Source organism: Dama dama, chromosome 9, assembly GCF_033118175.1.
Source record: "Dama dama isolate Ldn47 chromosome 9, ASM3311817v1, whole genome shotgun sequence".
NCBI classification, from domain to species: domain Eukaryota; kingdom Metazoa; phylum Chordata; class Mammalia; order Artiodactyla; family Cervidae; genus Dama; species Dama dama.
Window position 1 is genome coordinate 19,715,037 of NC_083689.1, and position 12,298 is coordinate 19,727,334.

Here is a 12,298-nt window from a genome sequence, read left to right on the forward strand (position 1 = left end):
ACAACCTCACTGTGTGGCCCTCCAGGACCTGTGAATAAGAAACCTTTTTCCTTAAAGTTCCCTGATGATTTCTTGCTGAAGCGCAACAGGAGTTGGCCCGGCCATAAATAGGGCCCCCCCACCCCCACCCCGGGGGCAGTGTCTGCAGAGCTTGCTACAGGTGATGTGTGCTTAGGTGAGCTCCGTAGGCATCCCTAACCCAGGGTGCTACCATCCATAGGCTTGGACCAACAGCCTTTTTCTTTTAGCTCTGTGAGTTGCCCCAGCAAGTTATTGAACCCAGTGGGTTTGTGGGAGCCTCAAAATTTATAGCCAACCAACCAGCAGTGTGGGTGCTCTTGCATGCGTGTGTGCTAAGTTGCTTCAGTTGTGTCTGACTCTTTGCGATCCCATGGACTGTAGCCCACCAGGCTCCTCTGTCCATGGGATTCTCCAGGCAGGAATACTGAAGTGAGTTGCCATGCCCTCCTCCAGGGGATCTTCCCAACCCAAGGATCAAACGTCTCCTGCATTGGCAGGTGGGTTCTTTACCACTAGTGCCCACGTGGCCGCCCTGGGGACCCCAAAACTGTGGCTGGCATGTGAAGTAAAGCCAGTCTGGTGGAGGACCAAGCCTTTAACTTGTGGGTCCAATGCCAACTCCAGGTGGTTGATGTTGACATCTATTGTAGTACACCCAGCTGGTGTCAGAGCAGCTGGGGTGGAAACAGAATAATGAGCAAATGTTTGGGTTCTTTTGTTGGTTCTACAAATATTCACTGAGCACTTATCATGTGACAGATGATCCTCTGGGCCAGGGATAAGCAAACTACGGCCCACGGGTCAACTCCAGCTGGCCACCTGTTGTAACTAGCACTGTATCAGAACACACCCATGGGTTTGAGTACCATCTATGACCATTATCACTCTATAAGGCTAGAGTAGCCGCAACCATATGGCCCTCAGAGTGGAAAATATTTACTATCTGGCCCTTTGCCAATGCCGGTTGTAAACCACAGGCACACACAAGTGAACAAACAACCGACTTCCCCTGTGGGAAATCCACACGTCCTTTTCCAGCCAAGAAGTGGAGTCTGCCTCCTCATCCATGGAATCTGGGCGTGGCCCTCTGAATTGCTTTGGCTGATGAGGCATTAGCACATGCGACACTGCAGTGGCTGAAGAACTTACACAGTTTAAACCCTGCTGTTCCTGGCTATACATGGAGAGAGGCCCCAGCTGCCCATGCAGGGTGTGAGAGGCTAGGCTGTACTATCCCATCAGAGCCGACCCATGCCGAGCCAGATAAACCTCTGGTCAACCCACAAAATCAATAGAAACCATAAATGAGTGCTGTTACAAGTTACAAAGTACCGGAGGGGTTTGTTACACAGCAAGAGCTAGCTAATACATTTCTGAAGCATATGGTCTCATTGGCGAAAATTAACAAACGGATGATGAAAATATCAGCTAGTGGTAAAGAGCATGAAAAGTGTTAAAATGGAGAGATGTGCCAAAGAGTAGCCAGATGGTTAATTCAGGCAGGGTGGTCACACAGGAAAGAAGTCTCAAAGGAAGTGAATTTTAAGTTGTGATGCCCTGGGTGACCAGGAGAAACCAGCCATGCAAAGATCAAGAGGCAGAGAACTCTAGAAGGTGGGCAGGCGGTGGGGCGGGGGGAAGGACAGGAATGCCCCATACCCATCACACCCTTAATATGCACCCCAAATATCTAATACTCCTCATCTCACTAAACTGCACCCTACCAGGTATCTTGGAGTGACCATGGATGGAATATAATGAACCCACATGGGTTCACAGTCCTCTGCTATAAAGACATCAAGAACGACTTCCCAGATAAAGCCACAAGAAAGAAAGAAAACATATCTGGCCCCATTTGATATCAAACCACATAAGAAAACATGACAGCACTGAAGTCTTCCACAAAATAAAAGCTTCAGAAGGAAAAAAACTTTTTTTAACTGACAAAGTAACATACTGCCATGTTGCGTGCTAGGTCACTTCAGTCATGTCCAACTCTTTGCGTCCCCATGGACTGTAGCCCGCCAGGCTCCTCTGTCCATGGAATTCTCCAGGCAAGAATACTGGCCTGGGTTGCCATGCCTTCCTCCAGGGGATTTTCCCGACTCAGGGATCGAAACCAAGTCTCTTATGTCTCCTGCATTGGCAGGCGGGTTCTTTACCACTAGCAACACCTGGGCAGCCCTCAGCTACTGCCAGAATGGGTCATCATTAACATCCCTCTCTTTCCCCTCTTTCATTCAGTAGAGGCCCCAAGCATCATGGGACAAGACATTAATTTCCTGGGGCTTCAATCCTGGGGCCACTGCCATCAGGAAAACATCAAAGGAAGTTGCTCTATTTTTCATATCTTTGTTATGATCAGAAAAAAAAAAACACCTTCTTCTATTTAAAGCCAGTGTCTTTTAGTGGAAGATGTTGATATCCTTGCTTTATTTGAAACATGAAAAAAAAAATAATAAATCATGAGGAACATGGTCATTTTCCCAATCTTACTGATAAACTGGCCCCCCAAAAGAAAAAAAATAGCTCTGTCTGGAATGCAAAGGTGATTTATAGGAGCCTATTTTTGGTCCACAAAGCCACTTGATAGGTTTTATCAAAAACAGTGAAACAAAACGTATTGTACTTGCAGGTTTCACAAACACTCAGAGAGCAGCTCCTAGGATCCAGAATAAAGGTTGTTTTCCTTCCCACCCTCCCCACCCAGGGAAATAAAATTTCCCACCAGAACACTCTCACTTGGCTCATTTCCAGACTCATTCAAGTCTGAAGAGGGAAGATGTTTTACGTAAGCAGGTCAGCTCAAGGCCCCTCGACGTGCGTCTATCTCTGATTTGTTTTTGTGTTGTTTTGTGGCGTTTTTTTTCTCAGACCCTCAACACAAAAACCAGGAAACGGATTTTTTTTAAACTCTGTTCCAGCCCCAAGCCCCCAAAATAGCTCATCTGAGAAGCTAACAGCGTGAACAAAAAGTCTGAGGTGTGGGGAGGAAATCTGACTCACCCTTGGGGAGAGAAAACCCTGCTTTTTCTCACCCAAATAGTAGGAAATGGTTTGATGGTATTGTCCTTCAAAAGACAACAAAGCCTTGAGAATAATCTAGAATTGAGTCCTTCTTCCTTGCACTCCAGGCTAACCTCAGGACACGATCCAGATCCAGTTTGGAGAAAACATTTAAAAAATCTGAGCTCTGACCTGGGTTGTGATGGACAGTTCCATCAGTGGGAGCAATCAGGCCATATAAAGGACTGTATATGAAACAAATGACTTCTATTTCCAATGATAAGCACAGAAAGCTTTCAATTTTTGGTATGCAAGATGCCAAAAATATTTACTATCTGGCCTTTTGTGAGAGAAAGGTCATTGACTTCCTCTCCAAAGGCGAGTGCCCAAAACCAGGAGGCCAGAATGGCATCTGAGAGACCCAACTGTGTCACTCATCATCAGCAGCTTCCTCGCTCATAGCCAATCAACTCTAGCTTCTCACACAATTTTAACAGGTGGTGCTACCAGCCATGTTCCTTTCCCTCTTGACACCCTGCCCTCCACCCCCTTGGAACCCACACTCAGGACTCACTTGCTGGAATTCATCGTGTAGCCAGAGGGGCACTCGGGGACGCACTTGTTATTGTGAATGACATACTGGTGGCAGCCTTGCCTCCGAGAGTTCTTGCATTTGTTGTGCAGGTCCTGGCAGAAGCTGAAGTTCACGCAGCGCCAGTCTTGGAAGTGGTAGTAAGGGGGCGGGCAGGTCTCCACGCACCTGCCGTCCAGGTAGAAGTTGCGACAGGCCACGCACTTGGTGGGGTCGTCCGGCTCTGAGCAGTTGCCCAAGCACTCGCTGTGGCAGCAGAGACCCTCAGAGGTGCAGCCATGTGACTTACAGATGGTCGGACACACTGGAGAGAGAAAGAAAACAGCGGGTCAATGGCTTTACCCAACGCCGCGACAGCAACTCGAGAGGAGAAGTGCAAGCCAAACAAAATCATGTCAGCCCCGGCTCACTTCTATAGCACATGTTGCCTGCTGATTAAAAATACAAATTTCTGGACTTCCCTGGTGGCTCAGTGGTAAAGAATCCGCCTGCCAACGCAGGGGACTCAGGTTCCATCCTTGGCCCAGGAAGATCCCACATGCCAAGGAACAACTAAGTCTGTGCTCCACAACTACTGAGCCAGTGCTCTAGAGCCCAGGAGCTGCAACTACTGAGCCCGTTTGCCACAACTACTGAATCCCGTGCGCCCTAGAGCCCATGCTCTGCAACAAGAGAAGCCACCACAATGAGAAGCCGATGTAGAACAACTACAGAGGAGCCCCCGCTTGTCACAACTAGAGAAAAAGCCCACACGGCAACAAAGACCCAGCACAGCTCAAAATAAATAAATATGTGTTTTAAAAAATGCTAGTTTCTGATGTCCCAACTCCCAGGCATAACTATTAACTCGTTTCAGCCCCCAAACCAGTGATGTGCTCTTAAACGTTTAACAACTTCTTCGTTGAGTGGGGCAGAGAACCTCTTGCTTTAGAGCACTGGCCAATTTCCATGGTGTAAATATTCTCACCAGGGTCCTTTTCAAGCTACCCCACCTAAAGTTACTGCATGTGAAGCCAGCGAGAGATCTACAATAGCACAGCATTAAATAATACATCCAATCACATAGAAACAGTAGCAGCAAACAACCTCAAAAACATAATCATAGAAAAAGGTACTGAGATGATTAGGAAGTGGTAAGTACAAAGTATTTATTTTCTTTGCTTTTTAACATAATTTAATTATAAGTTGATGTCATTTAAATTTTAATACCAGCTTGCTGGGAGACTGGGATTGACATATATACACCAGGGCTTCCCTGGTGGTTCAGATGGTAAAGAATCTGCCTGCAATGTGGGAGACCCGAGTTCAATCACTGGGTTGGGAAGATAACCTAGAGAAGGAAATGGCAACCCATTCCAGTATTCTTGCCTGGAGAATTACATGGACAGAGGAGCCTGGCGGGCTACAGTCTATGGGGTCTCAAAGAGTCGGACGTGGCTGAGTGACTAACACTTTCACTTCCACACGATTGATATTGTGTATAAAACAGATAACGCATGAGAACCCACTCTGCAGCACAAGGAACCCTACTCAGGACTCCGTGGTGACCTTAATGGGGAAGGAAATCCATGAAAGAGGGCATGTGTGTGTATGTGTAGCTGATTTACCTTGCTGTACAGTAGAAACTAACATGACAGTCTAAAGCAACTGTACTCCAATAAAGTTAAAAAAAAAAAAAAAAAGACTAGAAACAAACAGAATTACCAGCTTGTTTAAGAAGCAGTCTGCACATTTCCTGAAAATTACACAATTGCCTCGAGCAAGTCTGCTCCTGCACATAGCTGCCATACTGGCACAAACAGATATATCCTGATCTACATTTTCTCCATTTTACAATGAGGAAACTGAGGTGAGAGGAGGTTAAGCAAATGTCCCAAAGGTTCATTTGTGCTTCAACGCACATTTGCTTACACTGATCCAGATATTTACAACCCCTGTGGGAACACATTGGCCACAGAGTTTGCCTTTAGGACCACGAATCTAATGGAGAAGGCATATTCATTATTTAAAAGTATAACTGCAGGGACTTTCCTGTCGTCCAGTGTTTAAGAATCCACCCTCCAATGCAAGGGATGTAGGTTCAACCCCTGGTTGGGGAATTAAGATCCCACACGTGGTAAGGCAACTAAGCCTGCACTGCAACTAGAGAAAGCCTGCACTCCACATTGAAGATTTAGCATAGCCCCAAAATAATAATAACAATTTTTAAATAAAAAAAAAAGTATAACTGCATACACAGCAAGCACTGTGCCGAAGGTAAGTGGAGGTGGTATTTCTGCTGTGACCTGCAGGAGGTGATGAACGGGGCAGGGACTGTGCTTGGATTTCTATGCCTGGAGTTTCTTATTTGATGCAACTGAACTTGTCCACTGAAGGCTGGACTCCAGTCTGGTGTTCACCAGCAGCTTGTAACACACTCTTTCTCCTGACATCTCACTACTCATGACTTCATGATTGCCCCTGATTTTAGTCCCTCAGTATCTGGCCTGGACCTCCATGACCAGCCTTCCCTTCCCAGGCTGCCAGCAAATTTGTCCCTGGACCGATGGTTCCTCTGAGGCCACAAGCAGAGCTTGTTCCCTAAGGATGCCTTCTTTGCTCACTTCCTGCATAGCTCAAAACACGGTTTGGAAGCTGGGACATGTTCTTCACCCCCAAATCCCCAGGCCCCTTGAGAGCTGCAGTGAACATTACGGCCCACGTGGACACCGACCAGACCCAGGGAACTTAAAAGGCCTCTGAAGCTACATTTCCACGTAAGGATCAGTGTCGGGTGGAATTTTCTGCGTTGACGGAAATCATCTCGATCTGCGCTGTCCAACACGGTAGCCACTTCCCTGTGGCTGCTGAGTGTGGTGAGTGCAACGAGGAACAAATTTTTTTTAAATCGTGGCAAAATATGCATAAAACTGACCATCTTAACCAATTGTAAGCACACAGCTCAGTAGCATTAAGTACATTCACATTGTTGTACAACTATCCCCAGAACGTTCTCGCCTTTCCAAACTGAAACTGTCTCCAAGAAACACAGACCCCCTCCCCCATCCCCTCCCCCAGCCCCTGACCCTCACCATCTACTTCCTGTCTCTATAGATCTGACTCCTCTCGGGACCTCCAATGAGCAGGATCAGACAGTGTGTGTCCTTTTGTGTCTGGCATATTTCACTGAGCATCACGTCGTTAGGGCTTCCCTGGTGGCTCAGTGGTAAAGAATCCACCTGCCTATGCAGGAGATGGAGTTTCGATCTCTGGGTTGAGAAGAACCCCTGGAGAAGGAAATGGCAACCCACTCCAGTATTCCTGCCTGGGAAATCCCATGGACAAAGGAGCCTGGTGGGGCTTCAGCCCATGGGGTTGCAAAGAATCAGAGGTGACTTAGCAGCTAAACCACAACACATCCTCAAAGTTGATCCATGTTACAGCAGGTGTCAGAATCTCCTTTTTAACAGAGGCAGAATTCCCACTGACAGCATCACCAATAGGTGCTTGCGTGCGTGTGTGCTAAGTCACTTCAGTCGTGTACAACTCTTTGTGACCCTACGGACTGTAGCCCACCGGGCTCTTCTGTCCATGGGATTCTCTAGGAGTGGGAGTGGGTTGCCATGCCCTTCACCAAATGGGTGCTTGACTACAACTGAAAAAGGAGGAAAATGTCTATACACAATAAGATGAGCTTGAATAACTGTAGCTGCTGAAGTTTATACAATGAAAATCAATCCTATAGGTCAAGAAGGGGGGAAATCCAAGCTTTGCAAGGGGTTCTTAGGCAAATTTTTCTGGAATTTTAATTCTTCCCAAGATTGTCACAATCCAAAGATGTGGGGGGGGGTGGGTGGGTGGGGGAAGCCATTGAATAAGAGATGTGAAGGGACTTCCCTGGTGGCTAAGAATCTGCCTGCCAGTGTAGGGGACACAGGGTTGATCCCTGATCGGGGAAGGTTCTACATAACTCGAGGCAACCAAGACAGTGCACCACCACTACTAAAGCCCATGCGCCCCGGAGCCCGTGCTCTGCAACGAGAAGCCACGGCAATGAGAAGCTTGTGCACTGGAGCTAGAGAGTAGCCCCCACTCACTGCAACTGGAGAAAGCTCGTGAAGCAGTGGAGACCCAGCACAACCAAGAATAAATAAATAAATATTATTATTTTTTAATTACATGGAAAATTTGGAGCATCTGTGCCCAGGTGCATCATCTGATTTTTCTGTGTGGATCCAGAAAGAACTAAGAAACTGTAACAGGAGCAGGATGGAGTTAACCCACCAATGTCTATGGAGGCTCTTTAGGGTTTACATACCCCCCATTAGATTCTTTGTTATTGTTCAGTTGCTCAGTCCTGTCCAACTTTTAGGGACCCTATGGACTACAGCATGTCAGGCTTCCCTGTCCTTCACTATCTCCCTGAGTTTGCTCACACTCGTGTCTATTGAGTTGATGATACCATCCAACCATTTCATCCTCTGTCGTCCCCTTCTGCTGTCAGTCTTTCCCAGCATCAGGGTCTTTTCCAATGAGTTAGCTCTTTGCATCAGGTGGCCAAAGTATTGGAGTATTAGAGTCTTACTTAATTATAATAAAGACTCCAGCAGGGAGAGCAGGTAAGTAACATTATCTCCATCTCACAAAGGAGACTTTTACTCAGCTGAGCCCCAGAAGGGCGAAAGCCATAACTTCGATCTTTTGGCTCTGAACACGATACTCCTAGGTTTAAACAATGAAACAGGCATCCACAGGGTCCACCCAGTCAGGAGTGACCCGCATACAGTTCTCCACCCACAGGCATGCTACAAAGGTTTTTGTAAAGAACCCATGACAGCCTCAGTTTTCTTGTCTGTAAATGGGGATGATAACAACCTCTTAACTCTCACACCTAAAAGAAGGGATGTGGCAAGGCACTGGATTATTTGATAGGCAAGTGTAGATTTGATAGCAGTTATTGTGGGCAATAGTATTCTCATCATTATTAATAATCTGTCCACAGGAACCAAAGGAACTCAATGGCAGGAAGCAATACAGAAGGCAGACAATTATCTAGGATCCATGAAGACTCCACCCTCTAGAAAAGCACACGCGTGAGCAGGAAGGAGTCTGTCTCCTGGGCTGGGGCTGCCTCTGAGGGCCAGCACTTCGGTTCAAAAGAGCTGTCGGCAAAGACCTACCAAAAACTTCCCAGACACATAAACCTTCCTGCCTAGACAATGCTCAGAAAAAATGACCCGAAGCTCACACACAAGGCCAGAGGCTGCCCACAGAGCCATTCAGTCTTCTTCTGGAGCCCTGCCTACGGGGTCCACCTGAGAACAATTTCCTTCTCCAGCAAAAGAGCTGGCAAGATTTTCCCACAGAAGGTCACAAAGCAAATGTTTGGGCCATATGTTCCAGCCACAACAAGTGCACTCTGTGTGAAGTCAGTCTCAGAGGAGACCTATGGGTACAAATACATTGTGTCCAATAAAACTTTATTTACACAAGCAGGCAACGGGCTGGATCATTTGCCAACCCCTTCCCCCGTGAAACTTACCTGTGACTGATTTACTATTTCTGTTAGGGCCTCAACTCCAAAGCCAGACGTTACCTTAGAGATGGATATACTGTAAATCATTCTTATCCCAGAGAAGAAATAATCTGCAATGAGGACAGGTTTATTGCCCCTAGGACATTAACGTCCTTATATCTACCTTTGTGATCCTGGTTTAGTGATGACAAATGCTTTGGCTTTACCATCCCGGCTAGTGCCCTTGCTAAAGGGTTAAAAGTGCTGCCTGGTGTTCGTTTTCGTTTGTTTGACTGGTTGGTTGGGGGATTTGTTTTTTTGCATAAGAGTTGTGTTTTTTAACTTTTGAAGACTATATTCTGATAACAATAAGCCAGCTCTGGGTGTCTTCCATTCTGTTTCCAAGTACAAGTACTTTATCTTATTTAACGGAAGTGCCACTGGTGATTCCCCCCACCCCCACCCCCCGACCCAGGTTGAATTATGAAAACCAGGCATTTGGCAAGATGGGAATGGAGGAGGGGTCTGACTGTCGGCTCCTTGTGCCCCTTGCCCGGCCCCTGTTCATAGATACCAAATGAGTCCGCAATACACAGCATCCCTGGCTCAAAATGTCATGCCCTCCCCTCCAGGCTGCTCCTTCCAGAGAGGATGGCAGTCTTTTCAAGAAAATGCCAAGAAGCCCAGGAACTGTGGACCTTCCCAGGACAGGTTCATGACTCGTGTGTAATGGAAAATCCACCCAGAACTCCCCCTTCCAAACACACAGGTTCCTTGTTTACCCATCTCCCGTCCCCCACCCTCCCACCCTAGCTGCCTCGGGCTGCTGGCCCCAATATCCTCCCAACTCCCCCTAAAATTTCCAAAAGCTCCTGGCCTCCAACTTCACTAGAGCAGAAACAGCCACTACCTTCCTGAAACTTTCAACTCAAGTGGCTTTTTCACTCCACCCCACTGAGAAGGTTGAAAAGTGAATTCTAAACAAACCGCAAGAGGGCCTCCTCCGGTTGAACTTCCTGAAGTAAAGTGGAAGGCTCCTGACCAAATGACTCTTTCTCCAGAGAGAAATCTACAGAAATCTCAGTTGGGTTAAGACAGGTGATATGGGGGACTGCCCTGGTGGTCCAGTGGTTAAGAATCTGCCTTCCAATGTGGGGGTTGCTGGTTCAAACCCTGGCCGGGGATCTAAGATCCCACATGCCATGGGGCCAACTAAGCCCATGTGCCTCAACTGTGTGCTCAAAGCCCTCACACCACAACTACAGCCCACAATGGGAGAAAAGCCCCCATGACACAACCAAGACCCAGAGAAGCCAAAAACAGAAAAAGGGAGAAAGAGAGAGAAAGGGGTGGTATGAAGCAAAGGAGGCAGGTGCAATTTGACCCCAGTATATCTACTGCTAGTAATTATCCTGCAGACATATGTGCACCTAGACATCCAGACAAGGATATTCTGTGCCTCACAGGACATCAGCCATTGGGCTTTACAACAGCAAAAGCCTGTAAGCAACATAAAGGTCCAAGACAGGAGACTGTGTAGACAAATTAATGTGGATCAAAGAGATGGAATAGTACACAGCAGTGAAAATGGAGTCAGCTTGATGTATTTTAATGTTGGAATCACTTCCAAGATAGCATCAAGGGGAAAAAAGCATCTAAAGAATATAGCTTGTTAGTGGAAAAAAGAAAGAGACATACATTGTGGGACTCTGAAATGGACAGCTAGTTTAGGAAACAGTTTGGTCATTTCTTATAAAGTGAAACATATACTTCTGATCCTTACCACAGAACCTAGGGGTTTACCCAGGTGAAGTGAAGAACAAAGCAGAACATTTAGGTTCACAGAAAGACCCGCACGGGAATGTCTACGGTGGCTACATCCGTCATCACTGAAAGCTGGAAACCAAACTAAATATCCCTCACAACTGGGGAACGGATAAACATTGTATCTCCATACAATGAACTCTAGAGAGCAGTCAAAGAAGAATCAAATCCCAATCTCCCACCATCACCACCCCTTTTCCCCCTGGTGTCCATACATTTGTTTTCTGTTTCTGCTTTGCAAATATGTTCATCTGTACCATTTTTCTAGATTCCACATACATGCGTTAATATCTAACATTTGTTTTTTTTTCTTTGGGATTGACATATAAACACAATTAAGTATAAAATAGGTAACTAATGAGTACCTACTGTATACTACAGGGAACTCTACTCAGCGCTCTGTGGTGACCTCAACAGGAAGGAAATATAAAAAGAAGGGGGAATATATGTATACATGGGGCTTCCCAGGCGGCACTAGTGGTAAAGAACTCACCTGTCAATTCAGGAGATGGAAGAAACACAATTTCAATCCCTGGGTCAGGAAGGTCCCTAGAGTAGGAAACCCACTTCAGTACTCTAGCCTGGAGAATTCCATGGATGGAGGAGCCTGGCAGGCTACAGTCCACAGAGTCGCAAAGCACATGACTGAGCACACACGCGCACACACACACACGCGTTCATATAGCCGATTCACTTTGTTGTAGAGCAGACACTAACACAGCATTGTAAAGCAACTTTCCTCCAAAAAAATATATTGTTTAAAATTTAACTGCTGATTCCCACGACACGGAGATGAATTTCAACTGCATCATTTTGAGTGTAAAATGCTAGTCTCCAAAGGTATACATTCTATGATTCCCTTTATGTGACATCCTGGAAAAAGCAAAACTATAGGGGCAATGAACACATCAGTGGTAACCAGGGGCTGGAACTGGGGAAGGCTGACTGCAAGCAACAGAGAGAAATTTGGAGTGGGGGAGTGACCAGACCGTCCCATATATTGACTGTAGTGGTGGTTACATGACCATAAAGAAAAAAGTCTTAGTCGCTCAGTTGTGTCCGACTCTCTGCCACTCCCTGGACTGTAGCCCACCAGGCTTCTCTGTCCACGGAATACTAGAGTAGGTTGCCATTCCCTTCTCTAGGGGATCTTCCTGACCCAGGGATCGAATTCGGGTCTCCTGCAGTGCAGGCAGACTCTTTACCATCTGAGCCACCAGGGAAGCCCAATAACCAGTCAAAATGAGACTTCCCTGGAGGTCTAGTGATTAAGACTCCAAGACTTCCAATGCAGGGGGCACGGGTTTGATCCCTCGTCAGGGAACAAGGATCCCACAGAACATCACACTGAAACACATGAA

General features: G+C 46.6%; 1 protein-coding gene across 6 annotated transcripts in view; it reads right to left on the reverse strand.

Annotated features, from left to right (window-relative positions):
* INSR (insulin receptor) overlaps nt 1–12,298 on the reverse strand; it is a 142,183-nt gene that overhangs the window by 49,473 nt on the left and 80,412 nt on the right. For all 6 annotated transcript variants that reach the window (XM_061150402.1, XM_061150405.1, XM_061150403.1 and 3 more), the window contains exon 3: nt 3,602–3,923. In XM_061150402.1, the coding sequence (XP_061006385.1) occupies nt 3,602–3,923 (322 nt within the window). The remainder of the gene's footprint in view (nt 1–3,601; nt 3,924–12,298) is intronic.